The sequence below is a fragment of the Oryctolagus cuniculus genome, chromosome 3, assembly GCF_964237555.1.
Source record: "Oryctolagus cuniculus chromosome 3, mOryCun1.1, whole genome shotgun sequence".
NCBI lineage: Eukaryota > Metazoa > Chordata > Mammalia > Lagomorpha > Leporidae > Oryctolagus > Oryctolagus cuniculus.
The window spans coordinates 75,150,000-75,177,869 of record NC_091434.1 but is presented as its reverse complement, the minus strand read 5'-3'; the positions used below and the strand labels follow the sequence as shown (position 1 = coordinate 75,177,869).

Genomic DNA, 27,870 nt, shown 5'->3' with positions numbered 1-27,870 from the left:
CATTCTTGAACAACCAATTGGTCAAAAGAGAAATCAAAAGGACATTAAAAATATCTTGGGGGAAACCAAAAATAAACACACACATATTCAAGCTTGTTGAACACAGCAAAAGCAGTTCTAACCAGGAAGTTTGCAGTTAAAAAAAAAGAAACAAGGGAAAAATCTGTAAAAGGAGTAAAAGAAAGTTCTCAAGTGAACAACATAACTATACATATCAAGGAACTAGAAAAAGGAGAACTACACCAAAAATTAGTACAATGAAATAAATAATGAAATAGAGAACATAACATGTTTGTAAGTCAACAAAAGAATTTTTTTTAAAACTTAAACATATGGACACACCATCAGCTAGACTAAGAAAAATGAAATACTCAAGTCGTGAAGTCAGAAGTGAAGAGAAATCATTAGTACTGTTGTCACTGAAACAAGAACAATTATCACTGTTATGAACAAGTATATGCCGCCAAACTAGCTACCAAGAAGAAACTGATAACATCCAAAAACATACCAACTCCCATGGCTGAATCATGAAAAAGCAGAAAACTGAGCAAACCAATGACGAAGAAGGAGACTGAATCATTTTAAAACCTCCCAAAAAATAAATGCCCAGGACCAGTTGACTACACTAATGGATTCTATCAAATATTTACAGAAGGTCTTACATTATCCCTTCTCAAACTTTTTCAAAAACATTGAAGGGAGAATACTTCCATATTTATTTTACGAGAAAAGCATTCCTCTGATATAAACAGAAAAGTACAGGGCAGTATTTTTAATTAATATAGATATAAAAATCCTCAACAAAATGCTAGCAAATAGAATCCAACAGCACATTAAAAGGTTTATATGCCGTGATGCATTGATTCTTATCCCTGAGATGTGAGGACAGTTCAACCTGTGTATATTCATGATGTGCTATTCCATATTAGTTGAAGGAAGGCTACAAATGACAGAATCACAAGAGATATAAAAAATGCTTTAGAAAATCTTCAACATATTTTCTTATAAAAGATCTCAACAAACTAATATTGCTGAAATTAATATGGAGCTACAAAAGATTCTAAATAACCAAAGTAATCTTAAGAAAGAGAACCAATCTGGAGGTATCACACTTTCTGACTTTGAGATATATTTAAAATGCATAATTAAAATAGTATGTTATTTGTATAAGAACAGACATGTTGGGCAATGGAACAGAGTACCCAGAAATAAACCCATGCTTCTATAGTTAGCTGTTCTTTTTATAAGGCTGCAAGAATATACAGTATAAAAAAAGGATGGGTAATGGTGTTCAGAAAATGGAGTATCTATGTGCAAAGGAATTAATTTGGATCCTAATTATACATTACACAAAAATCAACTCAAAATCTATTAATTTAATCAATTTAAACAAAAGACCTGAGAATATATTACTTCTAGAAGTTACCATGGGGGGAAGTTCACAAAAGTAGTCTTGTCAATGATTTCCTGGATATAATTTCAAAATTTAAATAATAAAAGCGAAAATATACAAGTGGCACTACATCAAACTAAGCAGCTCCTGAACAGCAAAGGAAACAATCACCAGAATGCAATGTAAACTTATGGAACAGGAGAAAACATTTGCAAATCATATCAGTGATAAGGGTCTTAAAATCCAAAAAATGGTTACTCCTATAACTCAATAGCATAAAAAAGCAAAAGAAAAAAAAGTCACCAAATCAAACAGTAAAACTGATCCAAAACCTTAAATAAGAGACATTTCTCCAACAAAAACATCACAAATCATAAGAGAAATACAAATTAAAACCAAAATGAAATATAACACACCTGTTAGAGTGGCTATTAACATCAGTGTTAGCAAGGATATGAAGAAATTGTAAAACTTTTGATGGGAATTTAAAATGGTACAGCTTCTATGTAAACAGCATTCACACAAAAAGAGAGGAACACACAGAGAACAGCATGTGACCAGGAGGGAGAGACTGGAGTTACACTGGCATAAGCCAAAGAATCCCTAGATCATCAGAAGCTGGGAGGTACAAAGTTAAGACCCTCCTCTACAAGCTTTGAAAAGGCATGTGCCGGGCAACGCTTTGATTTTGAATTTCTTACCTCCAGATCTGTTAGAGAATACATTTCTTTTGACTCAAGCTATCTAATTTTCGGCATTTTGTTATGGCAGCCTTATGGAACTAATACAGTTGATTGATGTGAAGACTAACAAAATAAAAATCTCAAGAGTGTGCTTGATTATGACATTCAACAAACCATAAGGTTCACTGCCTATGTAATGTATTCTATAATATAAATGCTTTGAGTTGAGGAACCATACTTATATTCATCCTACCGAGGCATCAGTCTAATACACACCACACAAAACAGTAACTCAGGAGACAATAAACTACTTTGAATAATGAGGAAATTTTTCTTAGTCAATCCTCTGTAAGACATGTTAGAGAATATGAAATAGTTGATATAGTGCTTAGAAGTTTATGACATGGAAATTCCTTTCTGTGCAAAAAAAATATGATTAAGTATATTTATGATTTTATACTGCCCAATTATTTGAAAAATAAATTAAGTTCTATTGAAACTAATGAATAATTACTATTAAAGTTTATATTATGTTTTTAGAGGAAATAATTATTCATTTCTTTCAAGGTAATGAAAAAATTTTTGAAATACTTATCTTCTTTTTTTGTTGGTTGAAATTATCAATGATTACACCAATAAACAAATTCAAAGTGAAGAAGGACCCAAAGATGATAAAAATGACAAAATAAATATACATGTAGAGGTTGTGTTCATAACTGGGCTGTTGGTCGACCTATAAAATTAACACAAGTTAGTTGTTATTTGACAATAACATTCATGATTTTTTCTTGTAATCTGACAAAGTAATCAAAACAATCCTTGGTAAACTTGACATTTCAGAAACCATAGCATTGTTGAGGCCTAACATAATGATTTTTATAAAATTTAATTAACAATGAACAAATAGTTAATACATGTGTACTGTAATCATAAGTATAATCTTCAAATGACAATCAAGGGTCTATCTATATATGATCCTTGTTCTCAGATTGCTGGGATAATTTAGCAAGTAAATGACCTAGGAAATGTTTTTTCTTTACAAAAAGAAACTATGAAAGAGGAAAAAAGATCCCATCTATGTAAACTTTGCTTTTTTTCTCCCCAATTTGGTTACAAAAATGCCTTTACTGAATTTTGTGACAAGATAAACTAGCAATTAATTTTTCAAATTTATTAATATTGAATTCATTTTACATACACTGTTTAAGGTGCTTCAAAATATAAAAAAAAGGAAAACTATGAATAAATTTTTCTGTTTTTATTGGATAAGTTAATATATACTGAGTACTTATTGTATAGCTATACTTGCATTTTCTTATTGGATCCTCACAGGAGCCCTACGACTTAGGAACCAGATTATTTTTATTTCTACAGAGGAATAAATTTAGGCTCAGAGAAATAAGGTAGTCCGCTCAAACTAAATTGTATAGCTTTGATGATGTGGTAGTCAGGATCTGTCTCTAAATGCTACACTTAGAACAACTAAGTTCCTATCCCAGTGGAAGTTCTTCACTGTATAAATACCAAGCATTCCATGGAGCTATAATTTGAAAAATACCAAGCTATACTAAGGGACTTGGGCATGTGTAAGATTTAGTGGTATGCTCTCCAACACTTACATTAACAGAATCAACTGCTGCATACATAATATCCATCCAGCCTTTAAATGTTGCCTGTAAACACATTAATAAAATTTGAATGCAAATCACATACTCTAAAATAGACATAAATGCAGTCTTGTCTGTTTAGTGTTAAAACATTTAGTAAGTAATATTATACTAGTAAAATTTGCTGTATTTCAAAATATGAGTTTAATATAAAAAAGTTATTTTCAATCAATTTCCACTAAAATAAATACCAAGTTTCATGAAAGGAGTCACTTACAACTTGAAGCAGAGATAGGTAACCAAGTCCAACATTATCGAAGTTCACTTTTAGGTTTTTCCACCTCACATTTTGACTACCATTCATAAGGGCAAAACACTCAGAACGATTTGAAACTTGTTTTGTAGGAAATCGTGAATCATCTGTGGTGTTAACACACTGATAAAACTTGCCAGCAAACAAATTTACTCCCATGATGCTAAATATTAGCCAGAATATAAGACATACAAGTAGCACATTCATGATGGAAGGAATTGCTCCTATGAGTGCGTTTACAACCACCTAATATTCAAAAGAAAGAAAAGGTTTATTAAAGATTAGTCAAAAATGTTAAATAGGCAACATTAAAGAAAAACAATGCAGGATTACAGAATGAGATATGCTGCCTTTAAATATTTAAGACATCAAATCAACTGGTGAACATGTATATCTAGTGAATGCCTACTACATGCTCATCAATGGACCTGTTTAGACAACATGAAACATGAACTCTGTGATCAACAGGTTTGCAAATTCCATCTTTTACATGGTAGAACTCTCAGCAATATAGCTAAGATAATATGGCAGCTTAAAGAAAGGATAAAGATAAATAAACCAAGAATATAAAATTGATAAGATAAAGTCTAAAACCCACACACTCTAGAAAAAAACCACAAAAATAGTAAAATATGAACTTAAAGATTCATCTCTCTATAATTAGCAGTACTAAATATTCCCCTAGGTAGAGAAACTGATGCTGGATATGCAATGTTTAAGATTGAGAATTATTTAGTGGATTAAACCCCTTAAATTTAGATAATTCTACCAAATGAGAGCAGTATTTTTGAATTCATTGTTGTAACTATAAAAATATTTTTCAGGTTGAGTGAGTGTATGACCTATCAGTTAAAATGCTCACATCCCGGGCCAGCGCTGTGGCGCAGAGGGTTAATGCCCTGGCCTAAGGCGCCGGGATCCCATATGGACGCCGGTTCTAGTCCCGGCTGCTCCACTTCTGATCCAGATCTCTGCTGAAGCCTGGGAAAGCAGTAGAAGATGGCCCAGGTCCTTGGGCCCCTGCACCTGCATGGGATACCCAGAAGAAGCTCCTGGCTTCGGATTGGCGCAGCTCCAGCTGTTGCGGCCATCTTGGGGAGTGAACCAACAGATGGAGGACCTTTCTCTCTGTCTCTACTTCTCTCTGTGTAACTCTGTCTTTCAAATAAAAAAAAAAAATGCTCACATCCCATACTGGTGTGATTAGGTTCCAGTCCTGGCTCTGCTCCTGATCCCAACTCCCCGGTAGTGTGCATCCTGGGAGGAAGAAGGTACTGCTTGGGAAGCTGGGTCCTGGAACCCATGCAGTAGATCCAGCTTAGGATCCTGGATCCTGTCTTTTGCTTTTATAGCCCTAGCCACTGTGGGAATTAGGAATAAACCAGCAGATGGGGGTGTCTGTCTCTGTCTCTGATCTCTGAAATGAACTAATAATAATAATTATTATTTTTTGACAGGCAGAGTTAGAGAGAGAGAGAGACAGAGAGAAAGGTCTTCCTTCGGTTGGTTCACCCTCCAAGCCAGGTGCTTCCTCCTGGTCTCCCATGGGGTGCAGGGCCCAAGGACTTGAGCCATCCTCCACTGCCTTCCCGGGCCACAGCAGAGAGCTGGCCTGGAAGAGGGGCAACCGGGATAGAATCCGGTGCCCCGACCGTGACTAGAACCCGTGGTGCTGGCGCCGCATGCGGAGGATTAGCCTAGTGAGCCGCGGCGCCGGCCTAAATAATTATTTTTGTATGAGTCCTTAGCTAAGTATAGTTAGTGCTGGCCTAACTAAATGAAGATGAGGCCTCATTTTTCATGAACGTTTCTGTTATTTCTGCTTTTCCACTACTGACCACCAGTATCTCTTGCTACTTCATTTCCTTCCACAACTTTTGTAGCACTCATAATCTCTAAACCTTCTCTCTCCCTCCTTTAAAACCTACCTTTCTTCTTACACTCAGCTCTTGCCCCAGCTGAGTACAAATATTCTAAAGATTAATTTTTAGGCAGATAGTATTGTGGCCCCTCCTTTGTTGCAATATATCACACAGCCTCTCAATATACTGACAAATGGGGAAATATTAGGAATCTCGGACTCTCTATAAGATTGTTTAGAGCAAGGGCTGTCAAACATTTTCTTAAGTGTTTTTTGGCTCTGTGGGTTATTTGATCTCTATTGTAACTATTTAACTTTATCATTATAGCCAAAGAACACACATAAAATGGACATGGCAACATTTCAGACCTTATGGGCTGTAGTTTGCTGAGTCCTTGTCCAGAGCTTTGATTATTACTCTGGAGTACCTGATCCTGTGCGGGTTCCATGGGATTATGACAATATATAAAAAGCATTGTGTCTGGGCTTTTTTTTTTTTGAGAGATGTTTCATACTTTAATCAATTCCTTATGGAGTATACTAAAGAAGGTTGGTAAGAACAGAACTAGAGAGTAAGTCCAAAGTGGTCATCTCTTGTTCAAGCACACGTTTTCATCCTGCTGTCTTGCTCCCCTCCCCACTATGCTTATCACTTAGCTACACAATTCCTTCTAATCATTGCCCATAAACTCTTTGCCTCTCTACCATGTAGCATAGCTACTTAGAATACTTAGTGTTTGTGATTGGATAATGCTCTTTCACTCATGGGTCCAATGTCACCCCCTTCCCAGACTTGGCCCAGCAGGCACTCCATCCTACAGAGTATTCCTGTAGCATTCTGTGTTTACGATTTTATGGTATCTATTGCAGAATAATTACTGTTCTCCTGTCTCTTCTCTGACCACTGGTCCTACTCACTTTTGGGAGACTGAGGTCTATTTGCCACTGTACTCTGTGCTTTTTGTTTTTAATAGCACAACAGCCAAAACACAAAGTTGGTGTTCAAAAAATGTAAGGGCAGAATAATGAGCCACTGCAGGAGGTGGTTAGTTATTATGGTGACCAGAACCCAATAGGGTGAGTCAATAAATTCAAAAGGCTCAGGACTCAAAGGAAGCTACAAATGCCTCAAATAATATTATTTTATTTATTTTTCAAAATGATACTGCAGTATACAAATGTTTCCTTTTGCATGTTTAGCAAATGTAACTCCATAGATACATTTTCCCCTCACAGTATATGAAAGAATTTTTCTGAACGCATTTTTCATATATTATAGGTAAAGAACAGACAACAGCAAACAGGGTAAAATAAAGGACTAGCTTAAATCATTTAAGGAAGTAGGTTTGTGAGGCAAGGATGTTCTTTGTTCATGAAAATGTCATATGCAATATGCAGAAATCCAGAGATCAATCATAAGGTCTTGACAGGATAATGTTCTATAAATGCTCAAAAATTATGCCAATGTCAATGAGTTCCAATACCATCTTTTTGCATAAAATGAAATTTGTAGTTTCACATTTGTTGAATGATAAAGAGCATTTGAATTTTTTCTTTGAAAAAAGTATAATAATAATCTCTCTTATATACTTGGGAGCTAAACATACTAGACACATTAAGTAATAGAGGTTATTGTTATATTTAATTACTAGAGATTATAGTCATAATTAGTTTTTAGCAGGGATAACAATGAAGATCTGCTAGGCTGAACGATCTCTAATGTTCACCTAAGGCTGATAAAACTTAGATTTCCAAGCTCAGAGCTTCTGACTCAGTAGGGTCTGTGGAGAGCCCCAAGAATTCACATTTCTACTAAGTTCTCAGATGATGCTGATGCAAACTGTGGGTCACTGACCACACTCAGAAGCGGTGAGGTAGACATCTTCATGTTAAATGACTCAGGCTATGGGTAGAAAGGGAGTCATGTAAATATATATATCAACCTAATATCTGCACATAGGAGAAGAATGCTCAGTTATGTCTGGTGGCAGCAACTTTAAATTGAGACTTAAAACACAGGTAGGTGTTTGTCTGCTATACAGATGGTGATGAAATGCGATCCCAGAAGGTCAAGGTAAGTATTCCAAGTCAAGGGAATAATAGAGGCATGCAAAAGCAAGTATGAATATGAAGAAGAAATTCAAGATGACTTGCAACAAAAAATATTGACTAATTACAGAGAATATGATAATTTTCCTCCACATATTTTATGAAGAGGTTGCTAATTTAATACAGCCTTTAAAGTTAGGGTGGTGGTCGTGGTTATTTGTCTCTGCTAGATGAATCTCTTTACATACACTATGTATCCTCCTGAACTCTAAGAGCTTTACTTTCACAACTGTAATTTGGCTATAATTCCACTTGCTTTGAAACATCATTTTGAGGAGGAAACTAAATGTTATAGCTGATATTACTTCAATCCATGTCCTTTCTTATGCTCACTTCACAGGACAGTTCCTTAAAAATATTATTTGAGCACCTATCACAGGGAAATCCTTTATGGTTTATATAGGATAGATGGTATTAGGATCAATAGTGATTCCTTTTGCTAGAATTTGTAGTATACAGATTTCCATTTAAAAGGAAAATCGCATATTTGGATTACTACTGCCTAACAATATTAGATAAAAGGAAGCAAAGTGTATTTGACTTATTCCTTTATTAAAAAATAGGGACTGGCATTGTGGCATAGTGGGTAAGGCTGCAACCTGAAATGCCAGCATTCCATGTGGGCACTGATTTGTGTCCCAGCTCCTGCACTTCCTGTCACCTCTGCTAGTGACTTCAGAAAAGCATGGGAAGATGGCCCAAAGTGCTTGAGCCCCTCTGCCCACATGGGAGACATGGATGAAACTACTGGCCATTGTGGCCATATGGGGAGTGAACCAGTGGATGGAAGATTCTTTCTTTCTCTTTCTCCCACTCTCTGTAGCTCTGGACTTCAAATGGATAAATCTTTAAAAAAACTCTGAAAGCTTGTGCACATATGAACACATATGCACACTTATATACATAAGCAGTCCACATTTATGTATGTAGGTATATGTGTGTAAGTATATGTAAGCCACAATGTATATAACCCACTTTTCCATATTTCATAGTTTATTAAAAAATAAAAAAACTATATTTCTTACCCTCATTCCTTCAAACCTTGATAACGCTCTTAGAGGTCTCAAAGCTCGAAGAGTCCGAAGGGATTTAATAGGGCCAAGGTCTGAGTAGCCAAGTGTGTTTGCCACTAAAGTAACCAAAGAAACCTATCAAAAGAAAATTTACATTAATTATTTTAATGAAATGATAATGCACCATGGAAAAGTCTCTTGCATTGCTTATTCAAAGAAGCTGAACCAGAACCGTACCATTTTACGTTCACAGTTATCCAATCATTGCCTGAAAAATGAGTAAGTCAAAGGATTTTTGAAAGGAAGTAGATTTTAAGGAAAGCTAACCAAATAATAAGAAATAGGAATGTGGATTTTTTATTATATCCAAATAGCAGTCACCTGCTTTTTACAATTTTGTAAACAATGTTTATACACAAGGTTTATTTTGGCACCAGAATTTTGAAATCCATGCATAGGGTTCCAATAATATACATTTATCATGAAATTTTTGTTGACTTTTCACATGCATAGATTTCAAAAACTTTTTGCACTAAAATATACTTTAATGCCACTTTCCAGGAAATTTTTGAAGTTCTCTCATACATATTAAATATAAGAACCTAACTAGGACTACTACTAGCATTAATTTGAGATTAAATTCAGATCCTAACAACACATATGATTCTGAAGTTAATCATGATAGTGTGGCAATAGCTCAAAAACCCAAGTCACAGTATAAACACTATCCAAACGCATTCTGAAGACTCATGAATTTGAGATGGGGTAAATTTCCATTCAATATTGCTTTTGACCTTTGATTTCTCAGTATTGGTACAAAGGAGCTGTCTTGTAATCACTGGTAGGAGAAATTCTCAATTACATTAAACACAGAATGAGAGTACATGATATCACTGGTTTCACAATCAACAGAGATACTGTAATAAGAACATCACCATTTTAGATCAGTGACAATGACTATAACCAGCAGGAGTTTGTGTTATTATAAATTATTTTAGAAGAAAAAACGTAGACACAAATAAAGTCAATACACATTTCAGTCACAGAGCAATGAGCTCCTCAATAAAGTTAGATATGGAACAGTGCATGCATTGTTTATTAATAAGTTCAATTTACTCACTGATTTCATACTATGTATAGCAGAAGACAATGCCTAATAAGGAACAATGTCTGGAATGTCTTCATCATGAATTAAGGTATTGACTAAGTTCAAGTATTCCAGGGATTAATATGAACACCTAAGAATCGACTTACTTATAATTAAGTATTAACAGAGTAGAACTCTTTTCTCACAGGTTCACTGCTTCTATCAGAGACAAGTTGAATCATTTATGAAGCAGGTGGAAATAATGTTCCTCTCCATGTTGTTACTTCTGAATTTTTTCACTAAATGTAATACAACCATTTACTTTTAATTCCTTAAACTGTATATTTAGCAGCACTATTCCTTGTACCACTCTTAAAATCCCCCATTAAGGTTTTTTTTTTCATATAAATATACTTTATAAAAGGGTGCTTTTGTTTTAATCAGAACAAAATAATGTTTTAAAATGCCCATTGAAATTTGAATAGCCTCTAAGGAAGTGAGATGCCTGTTCTCCAAATCACTGTTTAATTTAATGATATTAAATGTAATATATGCATATTGATAAAACTACAGTAAAGTCTGTAAGAATATGCATCTATGTGTGCATCTACCTATATCTGTCCATCCTTCCATCCATTCATCCAGTTACACATTCTTACATGCATTCTTACAGGCATTGTCTTCTGCTATACATAGTATATATATATATATATGTATGTATATATATATATGCACATGGATGGAACAAAACAACTCTAAAATCTGCAGAAGGAACAAAAAACTCTAAAATCTATAACTAAATATAAGCTATTTCTTCTCTAATGACAAAGTTTAGATTTCTAAAATCTGGGAGAATTGGTAAGATATTGAGGAGTATGTTCCAAGAAAAATAATATTTGGAGATAGAAGGCATGGACTATTTTAAGAAGGCCTTTTTAAACTGTATAAATATATTTAGTAAGAGATTTCTAAATTATAGCATTAGAATATAACACAATATAGAATACACTGAATAATTGCCAATAATAGATATTGTACCCTTAAATTCTATTTGAGATTCCTTGGTCTCACAAACGGTTTTAACATTTATTTCCTGACAATCTCAGTGAAAATTTCACTAAAACACATTTTTGCTTTATTAAAATAGTACATAAACTGAAGATTTTAATGTACTTTCCATGATCAAAATATTCAACAGCTCTTTGAATGTATTACTTAAAATAATGCCAGCTTCTCTGCTCCAGTGATTCTAGAGATGAGTATGCTGCAGCATACAGATACAGACAAGGGCTGTCATCTATTCTAATTTTTCCTATCATCATAACTGAGACATATAGTTTGAAATCCTGTATCTTCCTTTCCCATTAATATAAAGTTAGCGCAACAGATAAAGGGTTAAAAACCAGAATCTACAAAGAGATCAAGAAACTCCACAACATCAAAACAAACAACCCACTTAAGAGATGGGCCAAGGACCTCAATAGACATTTTTCAAAAGAGGACATCCAAATGGCCAACAGGCACATGAAAAAATGTTCAAGGTCATTAGCAATCAGGGAAATGCAAATCAAAACCACAATGAGGTTTCACCTCACCCCGGTTAGAATGGCTCACATACAGAAATCTACCAACAACAGATGCTGGCGAGGATGTGGGGAAAGAGGGACACTAACCCACTGTTGGTGGGAATGCAAACTGGTCAAGCCACTATGGAAGTCAGTCTGGAGATTCCTCAGAAACCTGAATATAACCCTACCGTTTGACCCAGCCATCCCACTCCTTGGAATTTACCCAAAGGAGTTTAAATTGGCAAACAAAAAAGCGGTCTGCACCCTAATGTTTATCGCAGCACAATTCACAATAGCCAAGACCTGGAACCAACCTAAATGCCCATCAACGGTAGACTGGATAAAGAAATTATGGGATATGTATTCTTTAGAATACTATACCGCAGTAAGAAACAACGAAATCCAGTCATTTGCAACAAAATGGAGGAATCTGGAACACATCATGCTGAGTGAAGTAAGCCATTCCCAAGGGACAAATACCATATGTTCTCCCTGATCAGTGACAACTGACTGAACACCAAAAAGGAAACCTCCTGAAGTGAAATGGACACTATGAGAAACAGTGACTTTATCAGCATAGCCCTGACTGTTAATGGACAACTTAATACATTATCCCTCTTAGTAGTTTCTTTGTCTGTTCTACTTAATATGACTGGTTTAATTCTGTAATTATCACACAGTTATTCTTAAGTGTTGAAAATTAACTGAAATGTGATCCCTGTTAAACATAAGAGTGGGAATAAGAGAGGGAAGAGATGTACAATTTGGGACATGCTCAAGCTGACTTGCCCCAAATGATAGAGTTAGAAACATACCAGGGGACTCCAATTCAATCCCATCAAGGTGGCATGTACCAATGCCATCTCACTATTCCAAGTGATCAATTTCAGTTCACAATTGATCATAATGAAAGGACTAAGAGTCAAAGGGAGCACATAAACAAGTCTAGTACCTGCTAACACTAACCGATAGAATAAATAAAGGGGAGAGTGATCCAACATGGGAAGTGAGATACTCAGCAGACTCATAGAATGGCAGATGTCCTAAATAGCACTCTGGCCTCAGAATCAGCCCTAAAGGCATTCGGATCTGGCTGAAAAGCCCATGAGAGTATTTCAGGCATGGAAAGCCAAGACACTCTGGCAAAAAGATCTCTGTGAGTGAGATCCCAGTGGAAAGAACAGGTCTTCAAAGAAGGAGGTACCTTTCTCTGAAGGGAGGAGAGAACCTCCACTTTGACTATGACCTTGTCTAAACAAGATAAGAGTCGGAGAACTCAGAGGGCTTCCATAGCCTTGGAAAATCATGACTGGAGCATAGGGAGATTACTGATGCCATAGACAGGAGTGTCAATTTGTAAAGTCAACAACAGGAGTTACTGTGCACTTACTCCTCATGTAGGATCTCTGTCCTTAATGTGCTGTATATTGAGATTTAATGCTATAACGAGTACTCAAACAGTATATTTCACTTTGTGTTTCTATGGGGGTGCAAACTGTTGAAATCTTTACTTAATGTATACTAAACTGATCTTTTGTAAAAAAAAAAAAAAAGAAAGAAATTATCAATTCCCAACTTGACTCTCACTGGGATTAAACATGACAATAGGTCTGATCTGATTTCATCATCATTTAAAAAAATCATCTATTATTTTTCACTTTATGTTTCTGTGTGGGAGCAAACTGTTGAAATCCTTACTTAATGTATACTAAGCTGATCTTCTGTATATTAAGATAATCGAAAATGAATCTTGATGTGAATGGAAGGGGAGAGGGAGTGGGCAAGGGGAGGGTTGTGGGTGGGAGGGACAGTATGGGGGGGAAGCCATTGTAATCCATAAGTCGTACTTTGGAAAGTTATATTCATTAAATAAAAGTTAAAAAAAATATAAAGTTAGCTAGCTTTTGTCCTGCCATTTTTATATAAGTGTCAGCTCACATATCAGATACACTCTTCATCCTATTTATCTTATCATTTTTAATTGTGAAAAGTCAGTATTTCCTCTTTCTGATCTGTGCCTTTGGCTGTTTCTGTCATCATGTCCCACCCACTAGTTGTACATTTTGTTCTAATCGCTAACAGGAATGATATTCATATCACATATTTTTCTAAAATCTCATATCCTTTTACTGAAGAAAAGGCTTGGGAAAATAAATTATCAATGTTAGGTACAGAGGAGAATTTACATTTCTTCAAGGAGATCTATTATTTTTCACAGTTTTCACTGTGTACCAATATTTCTTTTCTTTTCTTTTTTTTTTTTTTTTTTTTTTTGGACAGGCAGAGTTAGACAGTGAGAGAGAGACAGAGAGAAAGGTCTTCCTTTTACGTTGGTTCACCCGTCAGATGGCCACTACAGCTGGCACACTGTGCCGATCTGAAGCCAGGAGCCAGGTGCTTCCTCCTGGTCTCCCATGCAGGTGCAGGGTGCAAGTACTTGGGCCATCTTCCACTGACTTCCTGGGCCACAGCAGAGAGCTGGACTGGAAGAGGAGCAACCGGGGCAGAACCACGCCCCAACTGTGACTAGAACCTGGAGTACCGGCACCGCAGGCAGAGGATTAGCCTAGTGAGCCATGGTGCCAGCCTGTGCACTAATATTTCTCAAACAAACTGATACCCTGAAAGTATATGAAGCTAATTAAAATTAAAACATGATAAAGTAGAACATTGGGTAAAGGCTTTCTACTCAGAAGTACCTACATCAACAATTAGAAAATCCAGCCAACACCATGCATTGGTGAAATATGTTTTATAGCCATATGCCACCCATTTTAGAAGCATTTCCAGAATGAAGATGTAGGTGAATATCTTGTCAGCATATTCCAGGATAATCTTGATGGTCTTTTTCTTTTCAATATATATATCTTCAAAAGCCTGTGGAAATAATATCCAAACTTCAATCATGCACAACTTAAAACTTATGATTCATAGCAAAGACAGGAGATAGAATTGTGATGGTGAGACCACTAAGACATAGGAGTACTACTAATCTGGGCCAGCTGACTTTCTTCTGATTCTCAACCAGTATGTATCATGGAGTTCTGGTTTTCTCATTGATAGTTACCAGACAATAAGTGAAAGAATAAAAAAGAATGACATGACCTATAATGATCTGAAACCTGTAGGGATTTTCAACTTCATCTGACTCCCATTCTCTCCTCACTCAAATTGAATAAGTACTAATAATTTGAGACATGACTCCATGGTCAGTCCCTCTTAGAAACCTCTTTCATCCTATAATCTCCTTTGCACTCACCTGTATGGTTTGAAATATCTCCTTCATCTGTTAGTTGCTTATATATACTAGTGCCTAGCACCATGTCAAGAACATAGCAGGAAAAAGCAAAGAGTCACTAAGTGAATAACTAGGGTAGCTTAATAGACTATAGTACACAGAAATTGGTTCATTCTTTTGGATTCTGTAACCATATTTTATCATTCATCAATAGCTTCAGCTCCACAAATCAGTGTTACATTCATTCCATGAATGCAACACTTTTATACTTGCAAAGAACTTTTAGTAAGTGACAAGCAGTGAAACTGTGGTCATAGACACAAGTTCCTTGGGAAATAAATTTTATAAAGTACTGGTGGCTCACTGAGATACTAGAAATCATTGCTGATATAGACAGGTCTATATTATTAGAATTTTCTCTTTCAGGTTGAAACAATATGACTTGCTGGCATAAATAAAAATGAATGGATATGTACCTTTAGTAATTAAAGTTGTATTACCTGTGCACAGTCCACAATACCTTGTGCCATTCTCATTATTTTTCCAATTCTATCAATATTTTAAAAACTATCCTTAGGGTCAGGTGCTGTGGCATAGCATGTTAAGCCACCTCTTGGAATGTCCACATAGTTCAAGTCCCTGGCTCCTACACTTCCAAGCCAGCTTCCTGCTAATGTGCACCAAAGGAGGCAATAGATGATGATGGATTCAGTGTTTGGATCTCCACCACCTACGTAGAATATCCAAATGGAGTCTGTGGCTCCTGGCTTCAGTCTGGCCCAACCCTGGCTGTTGTGAGTTTTTGAGGAGTAAACCAATGGATGATCTTTGTCTCTTCTCTCTCTCTGTCACTCTGTCTTTCCAGTAAGCAAATAAAACTTTTTCAAACTATTTTTTTGTAAATTGTTGGTGAAATATTGATGACAATGGAGAATTTGGGGGCAGAGAGAATGAGCAAACCTACTAAGATGCAAAAAGAAGGTCCCAGCAATTGGTAGAGGTTCTGAAATTGAGTAGAATAGAAATGCAGGGAGAGGTTCCTAGCCCTCGGGATTTTCCAGCCCTCCCCTTGCCAAGTTTTGGAGAAATCAGGCAAGTCACCTAAACTTGGCAATGACTCAGTCCTTGACATACAAAGACAAGGAAGGGGTTTGGTTTTAAGGATTAAGCATTTGCTATAGAGAGCTATGGTACAGAGCCTGTTCCTCCGACTAGGGTCAGAGGAGGACTAACAGCAAGTCTCCATGATGAAAATCCAGAACTTTGCCTAAATTGACAGCACTTGCACTGGTCCAAGAGGCTAAAATAGGATTCAGTCTGCAGAAATCCCAGCTTGCAGAACTCATTTTGTGGCTGTGGGAGCAAGAAGCCCAATATGTCATTGTATGTGCCAAGTCTTATCTGTAGCCTAAACTTTACTGGTACTCACTTCTGTTACCCTGCATTTATTGCTCTTTGGTCTCTCCTCTTCTTTCTAAGGAATCACAGCAGGGGGAAAAGATATAGTGACTTCAAATTAGATCTTAAGTAAGTTGTAGTACTGTCATTTTATAGCTTTAGGACATCAAGAATCTTGCAACACTGTATCCTGCTTCCTCATTGGTAAAAAGCAAAATTCCACCATCTTACAAGGTTGTTTGAAAACTGAGAAGAATCTATATAAATATTTTTTGACAGGCAGAGTTACACAGTGAGAGAATGAGAGATAAAGGTCTTGCTTCCATTGGTTCACCCCCCAAAATGGCCGCTACGGCCGGAGCTGCGCCAATCCAAAGCCAGGAGCCAGGTGTTCCTCCTGGTCTCCCATGTGGGTGCAGGAGCCCAAGCACTTGGGCCATCCTCCAATGCCCTCCCAAGCCACAGCAGAGGGCTGGACTAGAAGAGGAGCAACCAGGACTAGAACTGGTACCCATATGGGATGCCAGCGCCGCAGGCAGAAGATTAACCAAGTGAGCCACGGCATCGGCCCCAGGATGGGTTCTTTAAGTTTGTTGTTCCTTAGTTGTGTTATCAACCCATTATGTGTTCTGCATTCACACAGGCCCACTGTATGTCCTCTTGGGAACTGGGGATAACGGGAGCCAATATAAACATGGTGAAACTCTTGCTACTTTCCACGCCATGAGTAACGAAGTTCTTTATTGCAGACCTATGCATCTCACGTCTTCCTAGCATCCAGGAACAGCTTAACATACTAGGCTAAGAGTAGATGAAGAAGCATGAAAACTGTGAGGCAATTTATAAAATCCCACAGTACTCCCATTTTTGTTTACTGGAACTTGCAATGGTATATATAGCTGGAAGTGGGCCCCTAATGACTTTTAAAGTTCATTTCTGTTAGTGTCAGTAGAAAAGAAAGACAAGAAAAGGCTCAAGGGGCTTGTGACTCTCAGTTCCCTTCCAACCCTCCTGGAAGGTGCTCATACATACAAGAACAACTAGCTCGTCTTAGTATCACTTTAAAAGAAGAGTATGTTTTCATTTATAATAATATGCAAGCTACTTCATAGACTGACAGTGCCTATCTTTCTCTCAGTATCCCTGTCTACCTATATTTGCTCTTCCCCTCCAAGAATTCTGCATGGTTTTTGCTGCTTTTAATTTCCTGAATATCTGTTGCTGTTTCACATTTCTGTTCATTACACATGTCATCCTCTTAACTTACCTAGCCTGGCCGGAAAAAATCCTATTTGTCTTTTTAAATACTGTAAAACATCATTTACTTTATGAAATAAGAAATAGACAATTGTTCTGGCTAAAGAGCTTTATCATGTACACACTTCACTTATGAATGCGTTCCAGTTCTGTAATCACCAGCTTGTATCTCTCTCTTTAGTCTCACTCAGACACTTAAGAATAATATGCTGATCTTATCCATTTGGCATTCAAGGGAGCAGGAATAATAATGTCCATTTAAGAGTGCTCAGTAAACATTTAAAACTCTGTCCTTGGAACTAACCATAATGATTATATCTGAAGTAAAACAGCTTGCTATGATATTTTTATCCTATAATCATTTATCTTTTTTTTTTAATTTTTGAGATAACTTTTAAAAAGGCCTAATTCTTCACCAGATAATAAGTTTAATAAGTAAAAGCAAAAAGACTCTAGTTTAGTTTGAATATAGACAATGGCTGTAAACCAAAATTGAATGGAATAAAGACCATTTCACCCATACAGTTTTTGTCAATTAGTCATTCATAATTTCTTTCAATGAAATAGTCCATTCATTAAAAACAACATGATTGACTTAAGGGGTCCAATCACTTACCAGAGCCCCACTGCTGAGCAGGATCATGAGAACAATGAAGCTTTCAAACCAACTGTGTTCAACTATCCTGTAGCATGTTTTCCTGATATTCCACCAGATTTTTCCTTTCCCTGATTCTATGTTAACTTGGCAGCATGGGAACCTCCGTACACAGCCTGTCAAGGAAGATATACAGGTAAAATCTTGATATTTAAAAATGCAAAAATACCTTATTTAGTGCAAAGCTTTGTCCATGGTACTTATGCAACCAATACTTTGTAACACTTATATCTGCAGTTTCAGGTATATTTAATTTGGATACTGCCTTCTCTCAACTTGCAACTCTAGGTGATGTTTCGTTAATATATTTATTGCTTATTTGAACTGAGAATGTATTTTTGCTCTCTGTAATGCCCTGATTTCTTATCAATCTCCTCCAAGGTGTTTAAACTGCTTTTATTTAATGTATGAATGAACGAGTGAATGATCTAAAATCTGAGAACAAAATGTGTGTCAGGGCCTTCTTTGCTGCCAGAAATTTTCCTAAGTGTGATCTGGTTTATAACTGGACATGCTGCCATTCCTCTTCAAAAGCCTGTTGAGAAACATCATTCCAAAGAAGATTAAGAAAATTAGGAGAAGTTTCTAAAATTAGGTTCAGAAGTAGTAAGTCTTTATTAGAAGGTGCACAGGATGTGCACTGTGGTGAAGTGGGTTAAGCCACCACTTGGGAGGCCTGCAACTTCTATCAGTATAGCTGGGACTCCCATCTCATTTCACAGTGCCAGTTTGAGTTCTGGTTCCTCTGTTTCTACCCAGCTTGTTGCAATTGCATTATCAGAGGCAGCAAATGGTGGCTCAGGAGCTTAGGCCCCAGCCACCCTTGTGAGAGACCTATATGGAGTATGTAGGTGAAAAGGAAAAAGGACCAAGTGTGTGGAGCATTCAGGAACATCATTAAGGGGCAGAATTCAATGGGCATAGAATTCAATGGGCATAATCAGCCATTCCAGTTCATGATAACCAATTAAATTGTTAGGAATATTTGCTTCTCTGTTGTTAAATGCAGTCATAATTAAAAATTCAGTTACACAAATCTAGAATTAATCATTTAAGATAATACACATTTGTTTCTATTATTTTAATCTATTTTATTATTATTCTCTGTGTTCCTCAAACTATTTATGGCCATTCTACATGGGTAGTGGAAATTTGATATACTCTTGGGCTACCATGTATCTTTTCCTAACTCCACATTCAATGAAGTCACATAATTTGTTTGAAATCAGTCATGATGGAAGTCCACAAAATTATCAAGTGCTACCAGTCAGGGCTTCTTGAATTTCTAGAACAGAATTAATATGGTGAGGAAGTGCTAATAAAACAGTGAAATTATGTTATATTTACAACCATTATATTGTAAGTAGCACCAAAAAATGAGAAAATGTTCTTTCATTATTCAAACTGTATTTTCCAGTTTAGCAAAGAATAGCTCACATCTTCAGTACATGAGTGATATTTTGACATATAGCTTCCATGTTTCACATTCATTGTACTGATAAATTAAAATGAAAATAGCGAACACTCTTCATGCTAAAACTATGCTTGTACTGTGTTAACTCTTTCAGAACTTTATGTGTTAAGCAGATTTAAAAATTAATTTCCTTTTCTACATATTTTATTGAAAATACTTTTCAATTAAAAATATTGAGCCTGTGAAGTAAAAACTTTTATATTCATAAGCTGCATGTCCTGACAAGACTAGAATCACTTTAAGGAGTTACACTTACTAGACAATGTCTTGTTATTGTTTTAAGTTTCTTAAGTGGATAGTGCATTGATCCAGTTGATACAAGGTATTTCCTTGCACCTTAATAGAAATGTAGCAATCTGGGGCCAGTGTAGTGGCTTACTGTGTAAAGCTGCCACCTGCAATGCTGGCATCCCATAAGTACACTGGTTCCTGGCCTGGCTGCTCCATGGCCTGTCTAGCTTTCTGCTAATGGCCTGGAAAAAGCAGCAGAAGATGGCTTGGGTGCTTTGGCCCCTGCCACCTGCATGGGAGACCTGGATGAAGCTCCAGGATCCTGGCCTTGGCCTGGCTCAGCCCTGGCTGTTATGGCCATTTTGGGAGTCTCTTTCTCTTTCTCTGCTTCTCTGTAACTCTTTTGGACAAATAAATCTATTTAAAATAATGTAGCAAACTATGTTTTGTTCCCTAAGTCTATGATGTTTTTGCTATTATGTATTTTATAATGTTCCTGTCCTTTCTCTCTGGAATATGCTAAGCCCCTTGAAGGTTAAAAATGTGTCTGCGATTCCTTTCTTTCTGCTCACAGTACTCACTGCAGTCCTCTACACAGTGCAAAATGTTGTGAATAGTTTGTTTTTAAAATATTTAATGTTCCCAAAGGGTTCTATAATGTCATCAATGTTTAATCTGAAGGGTTGCATCTCTGTGAATTCCAGACTTTACAATTTGAGCAAGCAGGAATAAAAAAGGGCTAACAGAAATACATATGTGGCTTCCTTTGTCCAATGATAATTACAGTAAATGTGATTTAATATTTAAAATAATTTATCATCATTTGTACTTAAATTAACTTTCATATCTCAAATGCATTTAGTTAACAGAAGACATTTGATAAAATGATATGGAAACAATAAAAGCATAGGGTAAAAACTATGGAACAATCTCTTCTAGGGCAAAAATAAATATCAGTGCTGAAAAATTTAACATGTAATTTTTCCTGTATAGTAACTTAAGGCTTGATTCTTTGGAATTTATTTCAAATATAAAAATGAAGGTGTAGAACTTAATCTGACTCAAGTGTAAATTATCGGAGAAGGAAACCATCAGTTTTGTTTAAGAAAAATTTAATCTCTGAAAGTTATTTTGATCAGTCATAAAATAGAAGAGAAATATTATTTTTACAATTGAGAAATTGGAAAACCACTATAGTTTCTAATTAGAAAAGTAGATAAACTTTGTAATTGAGATGAAGTTTATAAGATTGCCCTCAGGATTTATCACACCTGAAAGATTTTCTCTCTCCCATTATGAGGCAGGAGTGCTCCACTGCCTGTCTGGCTTTTTGCAAAAGCACCCCCACAAGAGATTTCCAACCTATCTAGTTAACAACGTTATCACACCTTCTCCTTACAAGGAGTTTTAATTAAATGTAAACCTAACTGAGAACCTTTCAAACATGTTAATGGATCCCAGTGGGTAAATGCTTTTCCCTTTGGGTAGTTTCATTAATGTGCTCTCATGTTACATAATGTCCATGTGGGATTTCATCATGTTCAACCAATACTTTTTTTTTTTCTTTTTTGACAGGCAGAGTTAGTGAGAGAGAGACAGAGATAAAGGTCTTCCTTCCGTTGGTTCACCCCCCAAATGGCCGCTGCAGCTGGTGCTGCGCCAATCCAAATTCAGGAGCCAGGTGCTTCCTCCTGGTCTCCCATGCGGGTGCAGGGCCCAAGCACTTGGGCCATCCTCCACTGCACTCCCTGGCCACAGCAGAGAGCTGGCCTGGAAGAGGAGCAACCGGGACAGAATCCAGTGCCCCAACCGGGAATAGAACCTGGGGCGCCGGCACCGCAGGCAGAGGATTAGCCAAGTGAGCTGCGGCACCAGCCCAATGCTTTCAAACAAAAAAGAAGCCATTGTCCTCTTCAAAGACAGATTACCATGAAATACATAACAGCATGATTAATACAATTAATCATGTAAAATTGATTGGGAACATAAGCTTTTATTCATGACTTCTTAAAATGTCTAAATCCTCTAACACGAACATTTCACAGATGTTGTCTTCTGCCTAAAAGAAAAAGACAAAGCATGAAGTTGTCTAACATGTTATCCATGTGAAAATTAGTGATCAGCTCTTTTACAGACAGCTGAAGACCTCAGAACTTTTTATGGCGTTCTGCCTCCACCATACAGATTAACTGACTTTTTGTCTAACCTCCCCTCACAGCCACCCCCGTCCCTTTAAAAACTTTCATTGGCTTGTTGGGAGGAAAGATCACATCTTGGATCCAGAGATCATTCTTCCCCCAAGACGGCCAGCTTCTTGAAATTAATCTTTTCTTCTTACCAAAAAATAACTAAAAATTGAAAGTACAAAATAGAAACACGAAATTTAAATCATCAGTATCACACTGCTTTGTTTCTGACGTAAAATGAGGTTTTCTGTGTTTTTAAAAAATAATGCTCTTATTGTTTGCAGATGTCTATTTTCCTGTCATTTTGCCGAATGCATTTGTTCATGTTTTGTAAAAAAAAAAAAAAAAAAAAAAAAAAAGCTTGGAGAATGAAATTTTGAAGAATAAAAGCAGAAATTCTGATTCTGGAAGGTAAGCTCATGAGTATAGTGAGTCAATAGCATCTTCCTTCTTTTATATAGAATTGTTAAGAAAATCACTGAAAAGCAATAAGGAAAGTAGAAGGAAGAAGATGGGTACTGTGCTATTGGTAAGGATTATCTGATTTGATCCCTAAACATAGCCATAATATAGATGTTATTATCTCCACTTTAAGGGGAGGCATCTGAATTACAAGATTTGAATGTGCTCAAAATCTCATAGACAGTTAGTGGTAGGCCAATTACAACTCATGTTTTCCGGCTCAAAGCTTGTTCTCTGTTTTATTGTGTATACTGTGACTGTACTTGAAAGTTGTGTTTTTGCTTATATGGTATAAAACTTGATCAGAAAATAGCAGATACTTCCCAAGACCAAGATCAAAGTTATGTCTGAATAAAATCCCTGGAAATTTCCAGGAGCAGTAAATTCTGTATGATAGAAAGTGAAAAGGAGGAGAAGGAGTTACTGTTGGAAAACAACAGACTGATAACAGCATCAGGTCCCTTGATTATGATGCTTGCATCCCATATCACAACATCTGGTTTTGAAGGCAGACTTGGGCTCCTGATTCTGACTTCCTGCAAATGCAGATTCTGGGACACAGCAGTGATGGCACAAGTGATTGAATTCCTGTCACTGACATAGGAAACCTGGATCCAGCTTCTGAATTCTGGCTTTGTCTGAGCTCAGCCCTGGCTATCCTGGGCATTTGTGGAATGAACCAGCAGATAGGCTCATTCTTTTTCTCTCTTTCTCTCTCTCTCTCTTCAATAGTACAGTGCTTCATAGTACACACATTGTCTTAGAAATTATTGCTAGGATGTCAAAAATTTGGAAACTGAAGTTAGGGGCTGCTGTGACTTGCCTTTAGTCACAGACACAATAGAACTGGTGTGGAAATGGGGCTCTTCTGGCTTTTAATAAACAACCTCTGGATAGAATTAGATATTAAGACAAAAATCCAACACTAAAAAAATGTTAGTTTTTATATTTTCTCTTACCATCTGTAAAACAGGCCTCTGGCTCATCTGAATTCACAGGTTCAGCCTCGGCTTCCTCTCCCTCTCCTGGAAGGGCATTATCAACAGTACTGCACTCTGAGGAACTTGATCGGTTCAATCTCTAAAAAGGAATTCACCCCCACCAGAAAGTTCCATCAGTTTTCATTTAATCCTGCATTTAACTGTTATCTAATAATCAGTCATGCAAAATGATATGAAAAAAATTAACAGTATGATGACCATAAAACATGTATAAACACACATTGAGGTCAAGTAACCTTCCAATGCATCTATACTTGTTGTTTCTATCTATACATCCTGTGAAAGGTAAATTTTATTAATTTTATGATGCTAATAAGTAGCAAAAAATCAACATAAGCCAGTTTTTCCTGTTGAGTATCACTTCTAAAAAGTATTGGCCACATTTTTCAGGTTTAATAAAAATATATGTATAATATTTTAGGACAATAAAGAACCAAAGACACAAGGGCCAAATTGCAAATGCCTGATCACTGAAAGCTTGGATTTGACAGCCAATAAAGCTCATTGGCAGTTAAGATTTAGAAAAAAAAAATAGTGTACACTAAAATTCAAACATAGTTTTCTAATATCTCATGGATTTATGATTAGTAATAGGATGATATAGATAGAAGGTCTTTGGCCAAGACTTAAAAAACAAAGTGTTGTATTGGAACCAAAATGCCAAAGACCACACCAATGCCACCAATTTTAGATAATTTTAGTATACAGTAGAAAATATCAAATTATTTATAATGTCAATAGGGTGGCTATTAAAGTGGGCACCACATGCAAACTCTGAAACAAAGATTCAATGAAATTACACAAGGCAGACTTACACATGGGAGCAATGAATTGTCATTATGATCATATGATCATAACACAAAGTTTGTCCCACCCACAACTTCATGGTTATAGTGATGTTTACACATACATACACAGAAGTTTTAGAAAAAAAATACATACAGCAATTGTAGCAAAACTGTCAAATTTTCCTAATATTGTTTTATAAAGGGGTAGAGCATCATGTCAATGAAAAAGTTCACTTTCATTTTCATCTCCTAAATGGCATGTGAATGCTACCACTATTATTTATTACAACACATGTTCTCTAAGATTGCAGCTTCTCTGTTATGGAATAGTTGAAGCAAATGTAAGTACTAAAAATGAGTAAATATCCATTTCAGTTAAATTGATTCTTCAATCTCTTACTTTGAATTAATATCACAGGCTCAATATAAAGTATCAATTTTTAGACATTTGGATATAGAAGCTGGAAGTAGTCTTTATGAGTACCAGACTAAATTCTTTGTTCTATCATTATCACACAGCATGTAACACTGGTAAAAGTGGCATGTATAAAATATTTCACATGAGGAAAAATCCTTTTCACAGCTGAAATAAAGAATTATGAATACCTATTAAATGAATAGTTTTAGCTTAAGCACAGATGCATTATTTCAATGAGGCTAACAGTTTAATAGTATCTATTATGAATAATATCAGGATGAAATTTCATTTAAAATAGGTTAATAATAGTTTAATTGAATTCATCTAAAATTTCTTTACAATAAGAAAGGGAACTAGAAATCAACAATAACTGAGGATTCAGTAAAATTTAAGGTTTCAATTACTCTCAAGAATAATTTAGGGGAATCATAATTACATAGATGATCCATTATGCCAATTTCCACAAAAACTAACTTTATGTGCCATATCTAAATGACTGCATTTATTAATGTGTTCAGTTCTTAGCCTCTTAGCTGCAAATGAGCTGCCACTAAGGAACTGAAAGACAAGGCCCTATGATTTTTTGGATACAAGACAGAGCCCTTCAACTCTGAGAAACCGAGTTACTGGATAGGACTTTGAAGCAAAGCAGTTGGAGGCATTGTGATAGAGAGAATACACAGCACCTCCTTGCTATTAGCAAAAAATATTAACATTTAAAAATGGTTTCCTTTCAGCTGATAACAAGCTTTAAATAAAATGGTTCTTTGCAAAATTCTGACTCTGGCTAAATTAATGGAAACATCTTCAACATAAATATTTAGTTTTTCCCTGTTTAAAAGAACATTACCGAGGAAGTAAAATCCAGGAATGTTTCCCAGGAATCCCTTCTTTTGCACATGTAGCTTTTATGGAAAATTTTTTGTCAAATTCACTAGAACAGAAATTATAAAACTTTTTTACAGGAATTATAATTAGCTCATTCTTACAAGCTAAATTTTGCCTAACACATTTTTAGAAATTCAGTGATTTCCTGGGAGTGTTTTAAGTATTCACTCAGTAATTATTTCAATTATCCAATTAAATTAAGTCATGTGTCATTTACAAATAGAGCTATATTTTGAGAAATGCATTGTTAAGTGATTTTATCATGGTAAACACATCATAAATTGCACTTTTACAAACTTAGGACACCTAAGCCTTTGGTGTGTATTGTTGTTGTCATTATGGTCTGTTCTTAACCAAAACATTGTCATGTGGCACATGCCCTAGCAATAGACAGTTTAGTCCCAATCTATTCAGGCTTTGAAATTCATACTTGTTAAAGAATAAGCTTCTTTAATAAGACCTTAAAGGAATGCTTTACACAGAAAAACTATTATTACAAAATTTATTTTGTGGTGAAATTCATCCAGTTGTCATAACAGTCATCTCCACATTGAAATAATTGAATTTTTATATTTTCTTTACAGAAAAGATAATCACAACCACATATATCACTTTATATAAATAATTTGATGATTTCATTTCTATAAACTGGAACATTTATTATCTAGTTTTCCTTGTATTGGGAGATTGAATATGCTATATATAAGACTAATTGAAATACTTTTGTATGAAGAAATTCCTTTTGATATACATAGGTTATTTTTATTTTTCACATGGTTTGATAAAAAAATGAAGTTTTTTTTACTATATTAGTTACTTGTTTGTCAGGAAATGTAATTTTTTATTTTTTGGAAAGTTACAAATAAATACAAATAAATGATAAAATGTATGACAAATAAATTAATAAGCTCAGCTCAATAGAAAGTATTATAATATTTGGTTTTTATTAACTGAGATTGATTTTATTTGTTTTCATACAAATAAAGAACTTTAGAGGACAATCTACTCAACATCAAAAATTAATTACTATAGTATATAGCAAAAACTCCACTGTGTCTTGATTCTTTTCTCTTGAGGTAACCACTATACAGTGTGTGTGTGTGTGTGTGTGTGTGTATGCTCAACATCTTCCCATACTTTTCAATGTGTATCCATAAAACATTGTAGTTCTGAAACCATCTTTATTTTGATTTTGATTGTAGGGCAAAGACTCCCTTTTCAATATTGAAAATATGATCGAATCAAAAAGTTATTTTTGATGGTTTTCCTTTTGATTGCCTTGAAGTTGTGTTTCCTACAATGCTATATATGATATATATTTTATATATGTATGTAATTAAAAGTATACATCTGTCTTTAAATGTTAGGTTTTAGATGAGAAAACACCATTAGCTGGCTACTTAAAAATGTATTACTCTCATTTACATAGATAGGCAATAAGGTTGTAGGGATAATTTTGTTAGTATGGTGGTAGTTAATGTTAACTGGTCATTTCTTGTTCCTATAGGTATGAAATAGCATCATCTAATGATTTAATAATCTTTCACTCAAAAGTAGAAAACCATCAAACCTAAAGCAACATGGTAGAAAACACAGAACATAATCCCTTCTCTTAAGAAGATGGTTTACCATAAAAATATTTCAAAACAGTCACATTTAAATCCTGGCTGGAGGCTAAGCACCCATTAATAAAGTCGTGCTTGGGCTAGTCTGAGATCCTGGGTTTGAATCGCAGGAAAGATCATTGATTGTGCGACTGTGTAGTTTCTTGGGAAATAGCTCATTTTAGAGAGTAATATCATTCAGGGTTCATGGTAGTGTAATATAATTGTACTTGGGATCTGAGGACTCAAGGTTATACCCAATGTTTTCCAAGTAAAATAAACCCATTAATAATGCTTAAAAAATAAAGTATATAGTATACAGTGTTGGCTTTGCACAACAAAAAATATTCTTTAAGAAGCAGAGCCCAGAATAATTAGTTCAACTTGATATCAAAATAAAGACACATAAAGGACAGCAAGAAGTTTGAGAGAAATAAATCAAAAGGAAGGGGTGGGTATAAAGGAGAAGTAGTTATGGTAGATAGATATTAACAATAAACTAAGCTCTGTAATATCAAGAAGGAATGAAAACACTTTTTAAATTGTATTCAAGTCAGTATCATCTATCTTTTAATTTAACAACCTTATTTTATAATTAAATTTATGAAGATGTTTCAAAATAATTAAGGGGTAAAG

General features: G+C 35.5%; 1 protein-coding gene and 1 long non-coding RNA gene across 5 annotated transcripts in view; one reads left to right on the top strand and one right to left on the bottom strand.

Annotated features, from left to right (window-relative positions):
• SCN9A (sodium voltage-gated channel alpha subunit 9) overlaps positions 1-27,870 on the bottom strand; it is a 185,835-nt gene that overhangs the window by 17,578 nt on the left and 140,387 nt on the right. For all 3 annotated transcript variants that reach the window (XM_017342620.3, NM_001082358.1, XM_070069809.1), the window contains 7 exon segments: positions 23,495-23,615; positions 18,144-18,298; positions 14,338-14,511; positions 8,992-9,114; positions 3,961-4,242; positions 3,696-3,749; positions 2,672-2,809 (listed from right to left, as the gene is read on the bottom strand). In XM_017342620.3, coding sequence (XP_017198109.1) covers positions 2,672-2,809; positions 3,696-3,749; positions 3,961-4,242; positions 8,992-9,114; positions 14,338-14,511; positions 18,144-18,298; positions 23,495-23,615 — 1,047 coding nt within the window.
• Positions 1-27,870, top strand: part of LOC127491606 (uncharacterized) — a 140,491-nt gene that overhangs the window by 102,795 nt on the left and 9,826 nt on the right. Inside the window, exon 2 of one of the 2 annotated variants that reach the window (XR_011387279.1) lies at positions 22,358-22,484. The exons of the other annotated variant lie outside the window; for it this stretch is intronic. This is a non-coding gene — a long non-coding RNA (uncharacterized lncRNA). The remainder of the gene's footprint in view (positions 1-22,357; positions 22,485-27,870) is intronic. 2 annotated transcript variants of the gene reach the window in all.